Raw genomic sequence first — 19,893 nt, 5'->3', positions numbered from 1 at the left:
CGAGGATCTAGGAGGGTGGACACCCAATAATCAGCCGTGTTGAGAATGTGGGCGATGCGGCGGTCATTTCTCAGGCACTGCAGCATGAAATCAACCATGTGCTGTAGACTGCCAACTGGCCAAGAAACGCTGTCCCCTGCTTGAGGCGTGATCTCTGCCTGCTCTGCATCACCCCACCCTCGCTCTAGATACTGACTACTAGAGCATTGTTTACCTCCCTCCTCTGGACAGATGTCTTCCTCATCCATTGACTCCTCCTCATCCTCCTCACAAAGTGTCCTCTGCCTAGGCCTTTGTGAGGAACCACGTTGCGCAGACTGTAGAGAAGCAGATGGCATTTGTGACTCCTCATCCTCCACCTCTTCCAAAACCTCGTCCCTTAGTGCTTGCAGTGTTTTTTCAAGCAGGCAGATAAGGGGGATAGTCATGCTGACTAGTGCATCATCTGCACTCGCCATCTGCGTGGAATAATTGAAGGCACGCAAAAGGTGGCAAATGTCCTTCATAGAGGCCCACTCAGTGGTGGTGAAGTGTGAACAGCGTGCACTGCGACTTGTTTGCGCCTGCTGCAGCTGGTACTCCATTACTGCTGCCTGCTGCTCACACAACCTCTCCAACATATGTAATGTTGAATTCCACCTGGTGGGTAGGTCACATATGATGCGATGTTCCGGAAGACGTAATCGGCGCTGCAGAGCTGCAATGCGTGATCTTGCGTTGCTGGAACGCCGCAAGTGAGCGCACTCTATGCGGACCTTGTGAAGCAGTGCATCAAGATCCGGATAGTCCCTCAAAAAACTCTGCACGACCAAGTTGAGCACATGAGCCAGACATGGGATGTGAGTGAGGTTGCCTAGGCCCAGAGCTGCCACCAGATTTCGGCCATTGTCACACACTACCATGCCTGGCTGGAGATTCGCTGGCACAAACCACACGTCGCTCTGCTGCTTGATGGCATTCCAGAGCTCCTGCGCTGTGTGGCTTTGATTCCCCAAAGAAATTAATTTTAATACTGCCTGTTGACGTTTGGCCACGGCTGTGCTCATATCGGTCATCATAACAGGTAACCGTTCACGGGTCGATGTGGAGGTAGACCGGGACGGCTCCTGCAGCGCTGATTCAGAGGAACTGGAGTATGAGGAGGAGTCAATGTGTACAGACTGGATTCCTGCAATCCTTGGAGCTGGCAGAACACGTACAGCGCCACTCTCAAGATCTGTACCCAGCTCCACAACATTTACCCAATGGGCAGTGAGGGAAAGGTATCATCCCTGTCCATGCTTACTGGTCCACACATCGATGGTCAGGTGGACCTTGCTACTGACGGAGTTTTGTAGCGCATGTTTAATTTTTCCCTCCACATGATGTTGCAGGGCAGGGACGGCTTGCCTGCTGAAATAAAAGCGTCTGGGCACGTTGTATTGTGGAACTGCCAATGCCATAAACTTACGGAAGGTGTCAGTCTCCACCAGCCTGAATGATAGCATTTCAAGGGCCAGTAGTTTAGCAATGCCAGCATTCAGAGCCTGTGCTCGGGGGTGGTTTGCCGAGTATGGGCGCCTTTTCTCCCATGCCTGTGCTAACGATGGCTGTAGACTGGCCTGGGAGTGTGAGGATGACTGGGAAAGTGGTGCTGTGGGTGGAATTACATTGTGTCTCTGTACAACAGTGCCAGAGATTCTTCCATGGCGATCCTGTGAGGAAGCCGAACCAGCTGTGTGTGAGCTGGAGGAAGAGGCTACAACACGAGCTGAAGAGGTGGTAAGTGGCGCTGTAGGTTGGCCTAGGTCTTCAGTGTGTTTTTGTAACTCCACCACGTGCTTGGTCCGCACATGTTTCCACATATTTGTGGTATTGAGGTTGCTGACACTTTTCCCTCTTTTCACCTTCTGATTACACAGCTTGCATTTGACAAAGCAAATGTCATCTGCAACTGTGTCAAAAAAGGACCAGGCACTGCAAGCCTTGGGAGCGCCCGCTTTGGATTTTGGAAGAGCCATGCTCCTAATGGGTGCCGAAGTGGAGGCTACAGGAAACCAAGTCTGCCCCCTCCCTCTCCCTCCTTTTTGGGCTGTTCGGGGAATCTGTTCCTCAGAGCTGCTTCCACCACCTTCCTGTCCCTCACGCCATGATGGGTCAAGGACCTCATCATCTACACCACCCTCTTCAAACAACTGCTTCTCCTGGGTAGTGTCGACAGCACAGTACGCACCAGAAAGTGGCACCTGAGTCTCATCATCAGATGCGTACTGAGGTGTGCTGCTGACCATAGGCACTGGCCCACTCGCCTCTTCAGATTCAGAGAGACAAAATGGTTGCGCATCACTGCATACTACCTCTTCTTCAAATTCTCGAATTCTGCTTGGCTGGCCCCCTCTTTCCAAGCCAAGAGATTCAGGGAACAGAAGTAGAGATGGCTCCTGTCCAGGGCTCTCTGACTGCCTGGGCAATTTGTCAGGTGGTGAAGAGACAGATGGGTGCTCTTCAGTGCTCAGGACCTGAGAGGATCTGGAACTAATTGAAGTCGATGCGTTAGCTGCCATCCATCCGACAACGGCTTCAATTTGGTCCTCCCGCAGCAGTGGGGTATGGCTAGCTCCTACAAAGCTGCGCATAAAGGACTGTTCCCTGGTAAAACTGGGGGATGCTGAGTCACTGGTGCCCGCAGCAGGCACAGAATCCCCACGTCCTCTCCCTGCAGGCACAGAATCCTCACGTCCTCTCCCTGCAGAAACTCCACGCCCACGCCCATGACCACAACCACATGCCTTACTCCCTGCCTTCTTCATCTTGGTAGACTGATAAAGATAGGCAGAAAATTACTAAGGGCTTAGTGTGCTTATTCCTGAACAGCTGCTAACAGGTATAAGAAACACTAATTTTATAAAGTGTGGACTAGACTTTAATATGAGCTAATGTGGCCTACACAACTGTAAAGTGGAGTGTTTGGTGAACTTTATTTAGGTTTTTTTTGTCACAAAAAGACACTGGATGTGCCCAAAGATGTAATACCAATAGTATCACAAACTTTTTGTAGCTATTACAATGTAGGAAGGTAACCTACAATGCAAAAGATGAGGCTACAAAAAATAGGCTAATACTAATCTGGCTGGGGCTGCAGGGCACAATGCTGCAGAAAGGCTCCTCTAACTACTCCTATATATTGTGTTTGGAACCAATTTAGCTAAATACGGATGGAACCACCACACTAATAGGATAAATCAGGAAAAATTATGAATTGGCAAAAAAGGACAATGTATGAGGCAGTGACACACACTGAGTGCACTACAACCAGACGTGGCTGAAGCACACACTACAGGGTGAGCTGCACTCACACACACAGACCTTGCAGACAGCGGTGAACAGTGCAGATGCAGAGCACTGTGCACTAGCGCTGCAAGACAAAAAAAAATTCTCTATCTACTCCTATATAGTGTGTTTGGAACCAATTTAGCTGAATATGGATGGAACCACCACACTAATAGGAGATATCAGGAAAAATTATGAATTGGCAAAAAAGGACAATGTATGAGGCAGTGACACACACTGAGTGCACTACAACCAGACGTGGCTGAAGCACACACTACAGGGTGAGCGGCACTCACACACACAGACCTTGCAGACAGCGGTGAACAGCACAGAGAACTGTGCACTAGCGCTGCAAGGCACAGCGATTTATAAAGTAGCTTGGGTAAAGCAGAATAGACCAAATAGTTAGCTAAAACTGTCCCTCAGAACAACAGCGTTCTATCCCTAACTGAATTCACAGCAGGGTGAGCTCAAAATGGCGGCGGCGGCTTTTATAGTGCATCATGACATCATTTCAGCAGCCAATCACAGCCATGCCATTAGTTAAGATGCCTACATGCCTAACAGGATGTGCCCACACTTCTTAGGATCCTCATTGGCTGAATAAAATGAAACTGGCTCATTGCATTATGGGAACTTCCGATTCCGGTATACGATATTGCAAAAGTATCGGAATTAAGTATCGGAATTCCGATACCGCGAATATCGTCCGATACCCGATATTTCAGTATCGGAATGCTCAACACTAGTGGTGAACCATGATTATAAATAGAGGAACCTCAGCAAATGACCTCGCTATTGCTGAAAATAAATCTCTACACAAAGACCAACAGTGGTAGTTATCAGTCTTGCAGACCATACAGGTATATATAGTAACTTACAGTTGACATTCTTTGTGGTGGAGTAGTTAATTTTCCTGTCTTTTCCATCTGTCCCAGACCGTCACGACAACTTCTTCCAGCTAAAAATCATCTCCACAGATTACAACAAAAAATATATTTGAATTCTCACATTACCAGACCCCTCCCCATCTGTTCCCAACCTGTACAAACTCCTCATCCTGCTGATACCCCAATACTGTGCCTCTGCTGCCTTATGTGTCCCTATTACTGCCCCTGCTGTGTGGTACAAAAGCAGGGATCCTCTTACTGCCCCAAATAATAATACTCACCACTGTGTCCCTTAAATTTAATAATGCCTTATTTGTGCCCTCTAGATGGTAAAATTGCTCCCTTGAAAAGATTAATGCCCTGTGAAAATACCCTATAAAAGTGTCCACATTTTGCCCCTTTGATGGTTACAATACTCTGAGTACCCCTAAAACAATAATGCTTCTTAGATGCCCACTAGACATTTAATAATGTCGAATTGGTCCCCAATATACAGCTCCATTATATACAGTATGATGCATCCATAGCTCCCCTATACACAATATAATGCCCCACAGCTCCCCTATATACAGTATGGTGGGACCACAGCTCCCATAAACACAGAACCACCGTCAATACATGAATGCAGCACCAGACCCACTATTGGTATATTAATGAGGTACCAGAACCACTCTCAGAAGCTGAATACAGCACTACAGCCACACTTTCCCTCCTCTGCATACTGCCCACAAGATACTGTGCCTTCACATTAACATCCCTCATTTACAATAAAAGTCCCTCTAATCTTCGGCTCTATAAGGCGCTTACCTTTCCCACTTTGGCAGTAGTGTGACGGCTGCAGCAGAGTGACAGCCACAGTAGGGAACCAGTGGCAGAAAGGTGACAGCCTCAGCCGGGTGAAAACCTCTGATCGGTTATGGATTGGTACATTTGTAAACGGTCAGGACCACGGTCAGTATATGAATCCATTACCAGATCCACTGTCAGTACATGAATCCAACTTCTCCATACTGTGCCCCCACTTCTCCATATTGTCTCCAAAGTGCTCACCTCTCCATACTGTCCACCCACGGTCCCATCTCTAAATATTATGTCCCCACTTCCCTATATTGTTTCCAAAGCACTCACCTCTCCATACTTTCACGCCACGCTCCTATCTCTAGACTGTTCCCCCATTTCTCCACATTCTCTCCTATGCTCTCAGCTCCCCCCCCACACCCTCATCTCTATATACTGTTCCCCACTTCTCCATACAATCCCTCCACACCCTCACTTCTCCATATGGTCCCCACAGACTCCCAGTTCTCCATATGGTCCTCAGATGCTCTGAATTCTCCATCCTGTTCCCCAATATTGTCCCCTATGCTCCCACCTCTCCATACCATTTCCCCCTACCCTCCACGCCGCTTCTTCATATTGAACATCCATTTCTCCATACGGCTCCCCCACCTCTCCATAATTTCCCCCACTTCTCCAAATGGTTCCCCCACTCCTCCATATTATCCCTCATGCTCACTCCTCTCCATACTGTCCCAAAACGTCTTCACTCCCACGCTGCTCCCTCATACAATTTTCCCCACCCCCATAATATCACAACCACCAGTGAGTCCTTCCTTTGCCGCTCTGCGGCACACTGATCACAGCAGCAGAGTGAAGAGGTCAGCAGTGTGCGACCTCATCACTCCACTGGACATCGGGGCGGAAAGCTGACAAACTCTCCTCTCCGCCAAGCGCTGCGGAGTTCCTCAGATGTATTCACGTCAAGTACATCTGACCACTGGGAATAGGGAGCCGGCAGAGAGTCACATGCTGCACAGCCCTAGCTTAATTATATCGGAGCTCTGTGTACTCCAATATAGTTAAAGGTAACATAACTCCAGGTGGGCATCCTGTGGTGGGCCACCCCTGAGCACGGGGCCCTGTACGACCCCACCCTCTTGCTACTGTGTGAAACCCTGTATGTAGAAGAATATCAGCACCAAATAATTGAAAGCTCAAATGTGCCCTAATTTCTATAGCACAGTAGTAGCAGGAAAAATTTAGATTTTCTATTGTGAACTTCTGGATGGAGCAGAATATCAGCATCAAAGAATTAAAAGCTCAAATATCACATGGTTTCTGTAGCACGGTAGTAACAGAACAACTTGAGGTTTTATAACGTGAACCCCTGCATGGAGCAGAATACCTGCACCAAAGAGTTAAAAGCTCAAATGTGGCCTAGTTTGTGTGGCATAGTAGTAGCAGAAAAATATTGAGATTTAGTAATGTGAACTCCTGGAAGGAGCAGAATACCTGCACCAAAGAGTTAAAAGCTCAAATGCTCAAATATGGCTTAGTTTCTGGAGCACAGTAGTAGCAGCAAAAATTGAGATTTTCTATTGTGAACTCACGGATGAAGCAAAATATCAGCACAAAAGAATTAAAATCTTAAATGTGGCTTAGTTTGTGTAGCACAGTAGTAGCAGCAAATATTGAGATTTAGTAATGTGAACTCCTGGATGGAGCAGAATATCAGCACTAAATAATGAAAAACTCAAATGTGGCATGGTTTCTGTACCACAATAGTAAGAAAACAAATTTAGATTTTATCATGTGAACCCCTGTATGCAGAAGAATATCAGCACAAAAGAATTAGAAGCTGAAATGTGGCCTAGTTTGTGTAGCACAGTAGTAGCAGCAAATATTGAGATTTAGTAATGTGAACTTCTGGATGGAGCAGAATATCAGCATCAAAGAATTAAAAGCTCAAATATGGCATGGTTTCTGTAGCACGGTAGTAACAGAACAAATTAAGGTTTTAATGTAAATCCCTGGATGGAACAGAATATCAGCACCAAAGAAATAAAAGCTGAAATGTGGCCGGCTTTATGTAGCACGGTAGTAAGACAACAAAGTTAGATTTAAAGAAGTTGTCCACTACTTTTCCATTGATGCCCTATCTGCAGGTCGATTTCCCAGCTACACAGGATCCTATCTATCTAAACTATCTGATGTAGAAGCAAAAGCCTAGCTAACTATCTCAAATCTCTCAGTTTCCAGGACCAGCGTCAGGAGCAGCCTCGCTGCGCTGTTACATTGAAAATCTCTTTATATGGAGCGGGACATGTGACTTCAGCAGCCAATGGCATAAGCCCTTGTGTCTGGACATTGTGGATGATTCCTGCTCCCTTATTGGCTTGCCAGAATCTGCACACATTAAGTTAAAAAAAAATAAGATTAACAGCCGCTGCTACTCTGACCTCTCCCCACCCCTCCCCTCATCAAACATGTTCCCGCCACTTACCATACAGCACCACTACCCTAGCCGAAGTCCTAAAAATACAGTAGTGGAAGCGTGATCATTTACCGCACTTTGGCCGAATTGGGCCGATTTTCAGTAAAAACGCTCGGGTGTCCGATCACGAATCTGAATGTGTAATGTTCGAGCCGAATTTGAAAAAAACGAGTGTTTTCTGAACATGTTCGCTCATCTCTACTCCTAGGTGTGCACCTTATCTCCAACAGATAGGTCATCAATTTCTTTAATTTCAGACAACACCTTTAATTTGACTATGTTCTGCAATATAAAAGTATTTTAGTATATTGTGGAAGTGACCAAACCATTGCAGGTCTGAGTTCCCTAGGAGCACTAAAAATTGTGTAAAAAAAAAAAGTTTAAATAGAGAAAAATCCCAAAAAAAGAAAGAAGCATATTTCGAATTGCCACACCCATAAAAGTTCTAGCTATAAGGCCATGTTCACACATTCAGTAGTTGATCAGTATTTTACCACAGTATTTGTAAGCCAAAATCAGGAATGAAACAGCCAGGAAAAGTATAACAGAAACACGTCACCACTTCTGTATTTATCCCCCACTCCTGGTTTTGGCTTACAAATACTGATGCAAAATACAGACCAAACACTGAATGTGTGAACGTGTCCTTAAAGTAAATAGTTATTTAACTCTTAGGTCTCATACACACATTCAGTATTTTGTGCATTTTGTACCTCAGTATTTGTAAGCTAAACCAGGAGAGGAACAGTCAGAGGAAAAGCATAAAGGTATGCTTACACTAGCGTATAAAAATCATCCAGAAAAGTGGGACATATGGTTTACCTTTTGTCATGCGAGAGCAATGCGAGTGTGCAATTAGCGATAGTAGCTTACAGATAGTTTTCAAAGTAATAAAGCAATGTTGTATACAGATATAAATAGATGATAAAAAAAGATATTACATATATAATGGATAAATATTAAATAGCTAGATATTAGATAGATAGACAGATAGATATGGATGTATATATATATCTATATATATATATATAGATATATATATCTATATATACATATGGATAGATAGATAGATAGATAGATAGATAGATAGATAGATAGATAGATAGATAGATACGTACATGCATACAGTTGAAACCAGAAGTTTCCATACACTATATAAAAAAGACACATATGCATGTTTTTCTCAATATCTGATATGAAATCAGAATAAACCTTTCCTGCTTTAGGTCAATTAGGATTACCATCATTTTTAATATTTGTCAAATGCCAGAATAATGAGAGAGAGAATGTTTTAATGCATTTTTATTACTTACTGCAAAGTCAAAAGCTTACATACACTAAGATTACTATGCCTTTAAACAATTCTGGACTGCCCATATGATGATGTCATGTGCTTGGAAGCTTCTGATTTTTTTTTGGGCAACATCTGAGTTAATTAGAGACATACCTGTGGATGTATTTTAAAGCACACCTGAAACACACTGCTTCTTTGTGTAGCATCATGGGAAAGTCTAAAGAAATCACGCAAGATATCAGGAAGAACTGGCTGCAAACTCCAGCATAATTGAAAATTCCAGCTAACTAGCATAATTTAAAAAACAAATTTCTTCTCCTCCTGAATAGACTTGCCTGTAGCCAAGCATTTTTGTTCCCCTGATCACAGCATAAAAGATATGAAATTACTGGTATTAAAAGGTAACTTTAAATCTCAAAGAGAAAGAAGAGTCTTAGAATATAAACTGATGATGACCTTTAACCCTTTCAGAGCAGGAATGAATGTGTCGCATGGTTTTATGTCATTCTACATCAACTAAGGAATGTGTTCCTCAGACTGTCAGACCTGTGAGGTCATCACGACACTGGACACAGGACAATAAAACCTTCACACTCCTTATCTATTAACTGCTAAAATATTTATAGCCAGAACTGTTTATCTCTTCCATAATAACTCTGCTTTTCATCACCTGTCCTACCTATTGCATTTTTTTTCTTCTTGTGTGTCTTATTGTGTATAAATATGTGACTCTTCAGATTTTGTGTTATACTATGCCTGATGAAGAGACCTGAGTAGTCTCGAAAGCTTGCAATTTGTTACCATCTTTTCAGTTAGCCATTAAAAGGTATCAACCACTGAGGACTCTGAAATCTAAATATTTACCATTCAACCATAGAGTCAAGTGATAATGGCTGGTATTTTTTCTTGGCTTATGGGATAAACCATGAAAATACTAAAAGTCTAAAAATGTCTAAAAGTCATTGTGATTCTGATGTTTGAAGAAAGTCATATATCAGAGTCACATATCAAAGTCACACATCATTTGAATTTGGCTTGGAGGAGGTGTGTGTGAAAGTCCCAATGAGTTTCAGACAGGTTTGCACAGAATATCACATAACCAAATAGAATGCCTAGGCTTCTTCAACTGTGTGTATAGCTCAATGGTAAGTGTTCTGGCTTCTAGACATAGTGTTTGGAGTCAAGTCCTAGCAGTGTACAGTGAAAGTCACATATCAAACCCAGTTCTCAGAAAAGATATTTAGCCTCAAACTGACATTATCTTGATGTTTGACTTTGATATCCGATTATGCCCTAAAATGGACACTGCACAATTGTACTGACCTGTAGAGTCATTTTACTAGGTCAGTTTTGAATTCACACTTTGAACAGTGTTCAAACCCCCAAATAAAGAAGGCAAAATTGCATTGTATTCACCATTTTACTCTTTTTAGAATTTTTGTTCATTTTTTAGGACGTTACACAGTGAAATGAATTTTTCTGCAAAAAAGGAGCCCTCATACAGGTTTGTAAACCTAAAATAAATATGTTATATCTCTTAGGAGAATGAGAGGAAAAAACTTTCTATAATCAGTTTTAGGGTGCCGTATTATTTGTACAAGGATCACATCCCAATCCTCACAATGGCTGTCACCTCACCTGACCTGAGCATGACAGCTGCATAGAAATACATGCTATCTCGCTCAGGTCAGAAGGGGCACCAGTTAGTCCGAGCATTGCGATGCGATCCTTGCGTGAATAATACGGCCATCTGACTGCACCCTTAGTGTCATTTTGTAATAATTGAGAGTGAATTCACAAATTTTACTTAAAAGTATCCATATTAACCAAATAATAAAAAGTGAGTTTACATGGCTGTTTAGACAGTTAAACTTAAGCAATTATTTCTGTCTGTTTTTATCAGATTTTTGCACCATTTCTTATCAGCTTCATGGAGTAATGTATCTTGGCTTTCAAGTTCCTAAATTCCAGCTATAAAAGAGAAGACCTGAAACAAGCTTGTAGAAGATTATCAGACTTGTGAGAAGACACCTAGAAAACATGTGGAAGCTCCTACTGCTGCTCTTGGTGGGGACCGCTTGTGCTCAAGAATCTGGTGAGTTAACATTAGAGATGAGCGTTGTTCTACTCGAACTGTTCGCCAATCTCAAATTCGAGCTGTTTTGGGCGGTGTTCGAGCCGTTCAGCGAACACGAACAATTTGAGAAAAATTCGGCTGTTCGAGGTTATGTTCGATAACTGTTCGTGCACCAAAATCATAACTGGATTTTTTCTCAGTAATGATGAAAATTAATGTTAATACGCAGTTTGAGTGTACAGCGGGGTGGGGGGAGGGGCAGGGGATGGATCTCTGCAGGAACAATGAAGATCTCCATTTTTTTTTCTCTTTCCCGCATTTGCAGTGGGGAGGTGCAATCTGTCAGCCTATCAGCAGCGCACACACGGAGCGAAGTGCTTTTTTTCACACAAGCAAGGGCATGTGTCATTGGCAGTGTATGTCACATGTCCTTGCCCTATAAGACCAAGCCATTTTCCCCGTCGCCACCATTTTCTCACTGCTGCAGCTGCGTGTTAGACGGCACCGCTGTTGCTGTGTGTGCTATACCTTGTTAATTTCAAGCCAATTTTCGCACAAATCTACAGATAGCTTGGGAGTAGGGAATAGTTGTGATTGCAGTCCTTTTAAGGACTAGGTTACAGCATTTCCTACGACTTTTATCAGGCAGGTCTGTGCTCTTAAATAGATAGATTGTGGGAGTAAAGACTAATTGTAATTGGAGTCCTTTTCAGGACTAGGTTATATCAGTTCCTATCAGTTTTTGCCAGGCAGGTCTGTGCCAGTGCTGTGCAAGTTTTTTTCACAGCATTTGGCTGAATCTAGCAAAGCTAATCCTTTTTGGCCTATTGCAGAGTGTGTTAGTCAGTGGAGTAGCCTATCTGTGTTGCAAGATATACCACCTGTGTATAGAATACCAATTTTTTTACTGCACCTAGTGAAGTAAAATCTTTTGGGCATAGCATCATTCTATTAGTCCATCTATACTGACCTCCATCAGGTTGCAAATTGAATATAATTTTTTTCTGCATCTAGCTCTGAAAAAATATTGGGCTTCTAGCTGTGTGTGGGACTTGTTGTATTAGTCCATCTATACTGACCTCCATCAGGTTGCAAACTGCATATATTTTTTTCTTCATCTACCTCTGAAAAAATATTGGGCTTCTAGCTGTGTGTGGGACTTGTTCTATTAATCCATCTATACAGACCTCCATCAGGTTGCAAACTGAATATATTTTTTTCTGCATCTACCTCTGAAAAAATATTGGGCTTCTAGCTGTGTGTGGGACTTGTTGTATTAGTCCATCTATACTGACCTCCATCAGGTTGCAAACTGAATATATTTTTTTCTGCATCTACCTCTGAAAAAATATTGGGCTTCTAGCTGTGTGTGGGACTTGTTGTATTAGTCCATCTATACAGACCTCCATCAGGTTGCAAACTGAATATATTTTTTTCTGCATCTACCTCTGAAAAAATATTGGGCTTCTAGCTGTGTGTGGGACTTGTTGTATTAGTCCATCTATACTGACCTCCATCAGGTTGCAAATTGAATATATTTTTTTCTGCATCTACCTCTGAAAAAATATTGGGCTTCTAGCTGTGTGTGGTACTTGTTCTATTAATCCATCTATACAGACCTCCATCAGGTTGCAAACTGAATATATTTTTTTCTGCATCTACCTCTGAAAAAATATTGGGCTTCTAGCTGTGTGTGGGACTTGTTGTATTAGTCCATCTATACTGACCTCCATCAGGTTGCAAACTGAATATATTTTTTTCTGCATCTACCTCTGAAAAAATATTGGGCTTCTAGCTGTGTGTGGGACTTGTTCTATTAATCCATCTATACAGACCTCCATCAGGTTGCAAACTGAATATATTTTTTTCTGCATCTACCTCTGAAAAAATATTGGGCCTCTAGCTGTGTGTGGGACTTGTTGTATTAGTCCATCTATACTGACCTCCATCAGGTTGCAAACTGAATATATTTTTTTCTGCATCTACCTCTGAAAAAATATTGGGCTTCTAGCTGTGTGTGGGACTTGTTCTATTAATCCATCTATACAGACCTCCATCAGGTTGCAAACTGAATATATTTTTTTCTGCATCTACCTCTGAAAAAATATTTGGCCTTCTAGCAGTGTGTGGGACTTTCTCTATTAGTCCATCTATACTGACCTCCATCAGGTTGCAAATTAAAAATAATTTTTATCTGCATCTAGCTCTGAAAAAATATTTGGCCTTCTAGCAGTGTGTGGGACTTTCTCTATTAGTCCATCTATACTGACCTCCATCAGGTTGCAAATTGAATATAATTTTTTTCTGCATCTAACCCAGCCAATAGTTTTGGCCTAATACCACAGTTTGGCCACTCAGCTCTGCTCGGTTCCCATCCATTGTTTTTTTGTGCAAACAACTCCAGAGTTGTTAATTAGTTAACCACCAAAATGAGTGGAAAAAGGCCTGCTGCTGGTGGAAAGGGGAATAGGCGTGTTGGGAAGGGGAAAAAAGGTTGTGTCCGTGGGGTAGGTGTTAAAGCAACAGTAACATCTGCAGAAGAAAGACCATCTTCCAGCCAAACTAAAATGTCTACTTCTTTTAGCGGACAATGTGATAAGATCCCTTTCTTACGGCCACGCCAATCGCTACAAATTCCAGATGAGGCACAAAAACAGCAGGTGCTTCAACGGATATCAAGTGCTCCTTTAAGTGGGCTCTCCTCCACATCAACTTCAACATCACAAATACTCCAGTCCTCAAAGGTGTCACCCCAATCGCACTTGCTTCCTCACAGCTCCCAAATCTCCAGCTGCCCGTCTCAGTATGAGGTAGAACAGATGGTTGAGTCTGCAGAGCTGTTTACTCATACTATAGCCTGGGAATCAGAGGTCGACTCCAGCGCTTCTGTGAATCCAGACGAGGAAATGATCTGCACTGATGCCCAGAATCTTTATGAGTCGGATCCAGGACCAGACGCAGAAGGTTCTGACCATAATGTAGACCCTCATTCCCAAACTGTAACTCCTGTTGGTGGAGACAATGAGGAAGACGATGATAAGACTCAAATACCTGATTGGAGCGACAACTTTAGTTTTTTGTCAGGGCAGGAACAGGTTGGCTCTGAGGACGATGGGTGTGATAACGCACAGGGTGATGATGATGAGGTTGGAGATCCCACTTACTGTCAACCCACAGTCAGCCAAGAGATGAGGTCAGCAGAGGAGGTGGAGGAAGATGCTAGTGACCACGAGGTCAGGTTGCGCCTTCCTGGACAGAGACGTAGTACTGGAAGCACGTCAACAACTGCATCCTCAAACACAACTCTGCCTCTCACCACAAGTCGTGGTGGCTCTTCAGGTCGCATGGGTGCTAAGCCTTGCATAGCCTGGGCATTTTTTCAGATCGATAAAGATGACCCAACTCGTGTTATCTGTAACATTTGTCAGCAAAAGCTAAGTAGAGGCCAAAAAATACATAGTTTGAGTACTTCATGCATGAACCGGCACATGGACATGAAGCATAAGTTGCAGTGGGAAGCTCAGTGTGCTACAATGCGGCCAAGCCGGCCGGGCCAACCACCGTCTGCCATATCTTGTGCATCCGCGGCCTCTTCATCCTCTGTGACTGGGGGGACAGCAGTCACACCTGTTTTGGGGCGCAGACCTGCCACCTCTTTACCCGCAACAGCCAGCGTGATTGGCAGGTCATCATTTTCTTTGGAGGTGGTAACACCAGCTGGTGTTGAGCGCTGTCCGACATCGATAGCACCACCTTTGGATCAAGGCAACCTAACATGTCCGCCTGCATCTTCCTCACAGACCGGCAGTTTGCCGGGGACACCCTTATCAACCCCGTCTAAGCACAATAGCCAGCCCTCGGTCCCTCAGATGTGGACAAGTAAAAGACCATTTCCTCCTAGCCATGAGAAAGCTAAGAGGTTGAATTTCACCATCTGCAAGTTCTTGGCTACAGAAATGCTGCCTTTCCGCCTGGTGGACACAGAGGATTTTCGAGACCTTATGTCCGTCGCAGTGCCCCAGTACCAGATGCCCAGTCGGCACTACTTCTCAAAGAAAGGTGTGCCTGCGCTCCACCAGCATGTCGCACACAACATCACCGCTTCTTTGAGAAACTCTGTGTGTGACAGGGTGCATTTCACCACAGACACTTGGACGAGTAGGCATGGACAGGGGCGTTACATGTCGCTGACTGGGCACTGGGTAACTATGGTGACAGCAGGACAAGGGGCTGCTGTCCAAGTCTTGCCGTCCCCACGAGTTGTGCGTCAATCCTCTTTATGTCAAAGTTCCTCCACTGCTTCTGCCTCCTCAACCTCCTCTCGGTCTTCCACGTGCACCCAAAGCCTGTCTGGTCATGCCACAAGCTTTCTAACTGCGCAGAAGGGATCCTGCACACCTCCTTACTATGCTGGCAGTAGGGCTCAACGTCATCAGGCGGTTTTTACATTGAAATGTCTGGGAAATGTGAGTCACACAGCTGAGGAGTTGTGGTCAGCTCTGGAGAACCAATTTCATGGATGGTTGTCTCCACTGGACCTGAAACCAGGGAAGGCCGTGTGCGACAATGCTGCAAACCTGGGTGCGGCCCTTCGCCGGGGCAATGTCACACACGTGCCTTGTATGGCTCACGTGTTGAACCTGGTTGTCCAGCAATTTTTAGCCCACTATCCCAGACTAGATGGCCTTCTGCAGAGGGCACGGTCGCTGTGTGCTCACTTTCGCCATTCGAATCCCGCAGCTCAGCGACTTACATCTCTACAGAAGTCGTTGGGCCTGCCACTTCACCGGCTAAAATGCGATGTGCCTACCCGGTGGAATTCAACTCTGCACATGTTGCAGCGACTGTGGCAGCACCGACAAGCCCTGGTGCAATACGTTCTGACGTATAGCCTGGGCCAACGAGATCCAGAGGTGGGGCAAATCACGCTGGAGGAGTGGTCTCAGATCAGGGACCTATGCACCCTTCTGCACAGTTTTGAAATGGCGACGAAGATGTTTAGTGCTGACGATGCCATTATCAGCATGACTATTCCGGTGATTTACATGCTGGAGCACATGTTAAACAGAATTCGGAGTCAGGTGGTGGCACAAGAGGAGGTGGAGGAAGTAGAGGAGGAGGAGTTGTATGCGGAAGGGCTAACATCTGCAAGGTCCAGACGGTCGGCAGCACCAAGGCGGCAGGCATGTGAGGGTGGGGGAGATGGTTTTACCAGGGCGCATGGTAGCAGCCAAACTAGTGAGGAAGGTGCAGGAGCCCAGGAAGAAGTGGAGGACGAACTGATGGAAGACTCATCAGATGAGGGAGACCTTGATCACATTTCTGTTGTGCGAGGTTGGGGGGAGAGGACAGAGGAAGGAAGCATGATTGTTACCTCGCCACCAACACAACAGGGACTTGGTGCTCCTGGATGCGCAACACACATGAGTGCCTTCTTGCTGCACTACCTGCAACATGACCCTCGAATTGTGAGAATTAGAAATAATCCTGACTACTGGGTTGCCACACTGTTAGATCCCCGGTACAAAAGTAAATTTGCAGAAATTATTCCTGCCATAGAAAGGGATGCATGCATGCAGGAGTATCAGCAGAGACTGTTGCAGAATCTTACATGTGCTTTTCCACAAAATACCAGTGGTGCACGTAGTGAATCTCACAGTTCCAACTTGCCAACCGTGGGACCGTCAAGTGTTCAGCACTCAAACCGTAACAGAACCACAGTATCTGCTGGTAACATCAATTTTGCGGAATCATTTCACCACTTTTTTAGCCCATCCTTTGCAAGGCCACAGGAGACAAGAAGTCTGACACATAGTCAACGCCTAGAGACGATGGTACAGGAGTATCTCCAAGTAAACATTGAAGCCACGACTGTGTCACTGGACCCTTGCTCTTTTTGGGCTTCCAATCTGGATAAATGGCCGGAGCTAGCCACTTACGCCTTGGAGATCTTGTCATGCCCCGCAGCCAGCGTTCTGTCTGAACGTGTGTTCAGCGCTGCTGGTGGTGTGCTGACAGATAAGCGCACGTGGCTCTCCACTGATAATGTAGACAGACTCACGTTCATAAAGATGAACAAATCATGGATCCGAAACGACTTTTCTACCCCTGTGTCATCCTGGGGAGAGTAAAAGCTTGATGATTGGTTAAAATCACCCTACCAACCGTTTTAAGCTTTCAAATTACTAATCATGTTTATCTGTATCTTGGCTGGAAAATAATTTGGGCTTTGTAGCAGTGTGCAGCACTGATTCTATTAGGCCATCTATAATAAGCTCCACCAGATTTAAAATTACTAATCATGTTTATCTGTATCTTGACTGGAAAATAATTTGGGCTTTGTAGCAGTGTGCAGCACTGATCCTATTAGGCCATCTATACTAAAGCTTCACCAGATTTAAAATTAATAATAATTTTTAGCTGCATCTAGCCCGGAAAATAATTTTGGGGCTCCGAGATGCGCAAGACACATAAGTGCCTTCTTGCTGCACTACCTGCAGCATGACCCTCATATTGTCAGAATTCGAAGTAATCATGACTACTGGGTTGCCACACTCTTAGATCCCCCAAACTTTTCGATCAACCTTTTCATTTTAATAAAGACCAAAAAAATGGTCATTTTTGAAATTATAAGCATTAGCAGGTTGTTAGAAACTGAAATCAAACAGTTTTCAACTCAAAACTTTATTCTAGGTGATGTTACATTTTCACATAGGACCCCTTGTTCGAAAGGAGCTTCTGAACTCTCTCGTCCATTGAATTTGTCAGGTTTTGGATGGTTTCTGCTTCAATTGTTTTGCATGAGGACAGAATACCCTCCCAGAGCTGTTGCTTAGATGTGAACTGCCTCCCGCCATCATAGACACTCCTTTTAATGATGCTCCAAAGTTTCTGAATGGGGTAGAGGTCAGGGGAGCATGGGGGTCACACCATAAGTTTGTCCCTGTTATGCACATGCCCGGGCTAAGCGGCGTGTGCGTGTGATTGTAGTGATTCCACTGGACCGTGCCGGAGAGTGAATGCCTGGAGGGGCGTGACTAAGTATTCACCCGATCCGACCAGGGTCGCACGACGGCATACGACGCCAGTGCACCAAGGAGGAACCGAGCAGAGGGACCAGGTGCTACTCCAGGACAGACCCCGGACACGGCTGTTGACCCACACAGGGGAATACAGGAACAGGCTGGTAGGCTGGCACACAGACTGGTGGGTATAGGCAGGCACGACTGGTATGCAGGCAGGCGGGTATGCAGGCAGGGGGGTAAAGGCAAGCACAGCTAGAGTGCAGACAGGGAGGCACTAGCAGGTAGGAACACAGGCGGGATAGGACCCAGTACACACCGGGACTCAGGAACAGGCAGGTTAGGCTGGCACAGACTGGTGGATATAAGCAAACACGGCAGGTATGCAGATGGGTGGATACAGGCGAGTATGCAGGCAGGGAGGTACTGGCCGAAAGGATGGGCTGGAGCACAGAAAGGTTAAGACCCAGTACAGACTGGGTCACAGAACCGCAGATGCGGTAGACAACCACAGCAGAGAGGGAACGCCCGAAGCGGTGGGCAAGAACAGAGCAGGACGGGGCTGCAGGAGCAGCGAGCACAAGCAGGGCAGGACAGGACTGCCGGAGCAGCGAGCACAAGCAGGGCAGGACAGGACTGCCGGAGCAGCGGGCAGAAGCAGGGCAGGACAGGACTGCCGGAGCAGCGGGCAGAAGCAGGGCAGGACAGGACTGCCGGAGCAGCGGGCAGAAGCAGGGCAGGACAGGACTGCCGGAGCAGCGGGCAGAAGCAGGGCAGGACAGGACTGCCGGAGCAGCGGGCAGAAGCAGGGCAGGACAGGACTGCCGGAGCAGCGGGCAGAAGCAGGGCAGGACAGGACTGCCGGAGCAGCGGGCAGAAGCAGGGCAGGACAGGACTGCCGGAGCAGCGGGCAGAAGCAGGGCAGGACAGGACTGCCGGAGCAGCGGGCAGAAGCAGGGCAGGACAGGACTGCCGGAGCAGCGGGCAGAGGCAGGGCAGGACAGGACTGCCGGAGCAGCGGGCAGAAGCAGGGCAGGACAGGACTGCCGGAGCAGCGGGCAGAGGAGTCAGAGCAGGCTAGGCTGAGTAGGGGGGACAGGGCTCTGTTCACACGGAACAGACAGGAAGGGAAAGGCAGAGCCAGACACCCACAGGGCACTTGCAGTGAAGTAGCGAGTGGACCACAAACTCACGAACGGGAGTACAGAGACAACAAGCAGGAGTTAGGTACGAGTTCAGACTCTGCAGAAAAAGGAAGGGAACGGACACAGAGGCAAAACAGGTAAAGGACAGGAGAGAGTTCAGACTGGAACTGAGTGTACGGAGGAGACCGACACTGCAGCGGAATACAGGAGCGGGTCTGGGAATACGGCCCCCAGAGAGGCAGGACGAACAGGCAAGGAGCGTGTTCAGACAGGACAGACAAGATACAGGAGCGGGTCTAGGTAATCGGCCCCTAGAAGGCGGGAGGAACAGGCTAGGAGCGTGTTCAGACAGGTCAGACAAGATACAGGAACGGGTCTAGGAAATCGGCCCCTAGAAGGCAGGAGGAACAGGCTAGGAGCGTGTTCAGACAGGCCTGGAAATACAGCCTCCAGGATAGGCAGGAAAGAGAACACAGAACGGGACCTGGCACCTTCAGAGTGCAAGCACACACTGAATGAAACACTTATGCTCAGGCAGGGATAGAAGGGAGCTGCTGAGCTATATACCAAGTGTCAGACAGCAATAGGCTGAGGACGCACAAGGGGTGTGACCCACAGCAGGTACAAAAAGCAGGAAGTGATCGGGTGCCGCCCTTAAGCAGCAGAGACAGACACAAACAGACAGCATGGAGGGAAGCCAGAGAGACACTCTGGACAGGAGATCAAGTGCGCTCTCTTGCACAGTGGGAGATGGACCACCATGCAAGGACGCCACCAGGTATGTTACAGTACCTCCCCCCTTACGCCCCCTCTTCTTCAGGCCTGCCAGAATCTTCCGCAGGGAATTCGAGGACCAGTCGTTCACTGGGTTGGAGGGGGACA

The 19,893-nt window shown here is 46.0% G+C and overlaps 1 protein-coding gene across 1 annotated transcript in view; it reads left to right on the top strand.

Annotated features, from left to right (window-relative positions):
* Positions 1–10,717: 10,717 nt before the first annotated feature.
* The window catches only part of LOC141271153 (bone marrow proteoglycan-like), an 83,431-nt gene continuing 74,255 nt past the window's right edge, over positions 10,718–19,893 (top strand). The window contains exon 1 of the mRNA XM_073681260.1: positions 10,718–10,862. Coding sequence (XP_073537361.1) covers positions 10,808–10,862 — 55 coding nt within the window. The 5' untranslated portion in view covers positions 10,718–10,807. The remainder of the gene's footprint in view (positions 10,863–19,893) is intronic.

This window comes from Phyllobates terribilis, unplaced genomic scaffold (assembly GCF_046119375.1).
Source record: "Phyllobates terribilis strain yellow unplaced genomic scaffold, ASM4611937v1 Scaffold_5__5_contigs__length_657084704, whole genome shotgun sequence".
NCBI lineage: Eukaryota > Metazoa > Chordata > Amphibia > Anura > Dendrobatidae > Phyllobates > Phyllobates terribilis.
The sequence above is the reverse complement of the archived record's forward strand: the minus strand, read 5'-3'. Positions and strand labels throughout refer to the sequence as shown.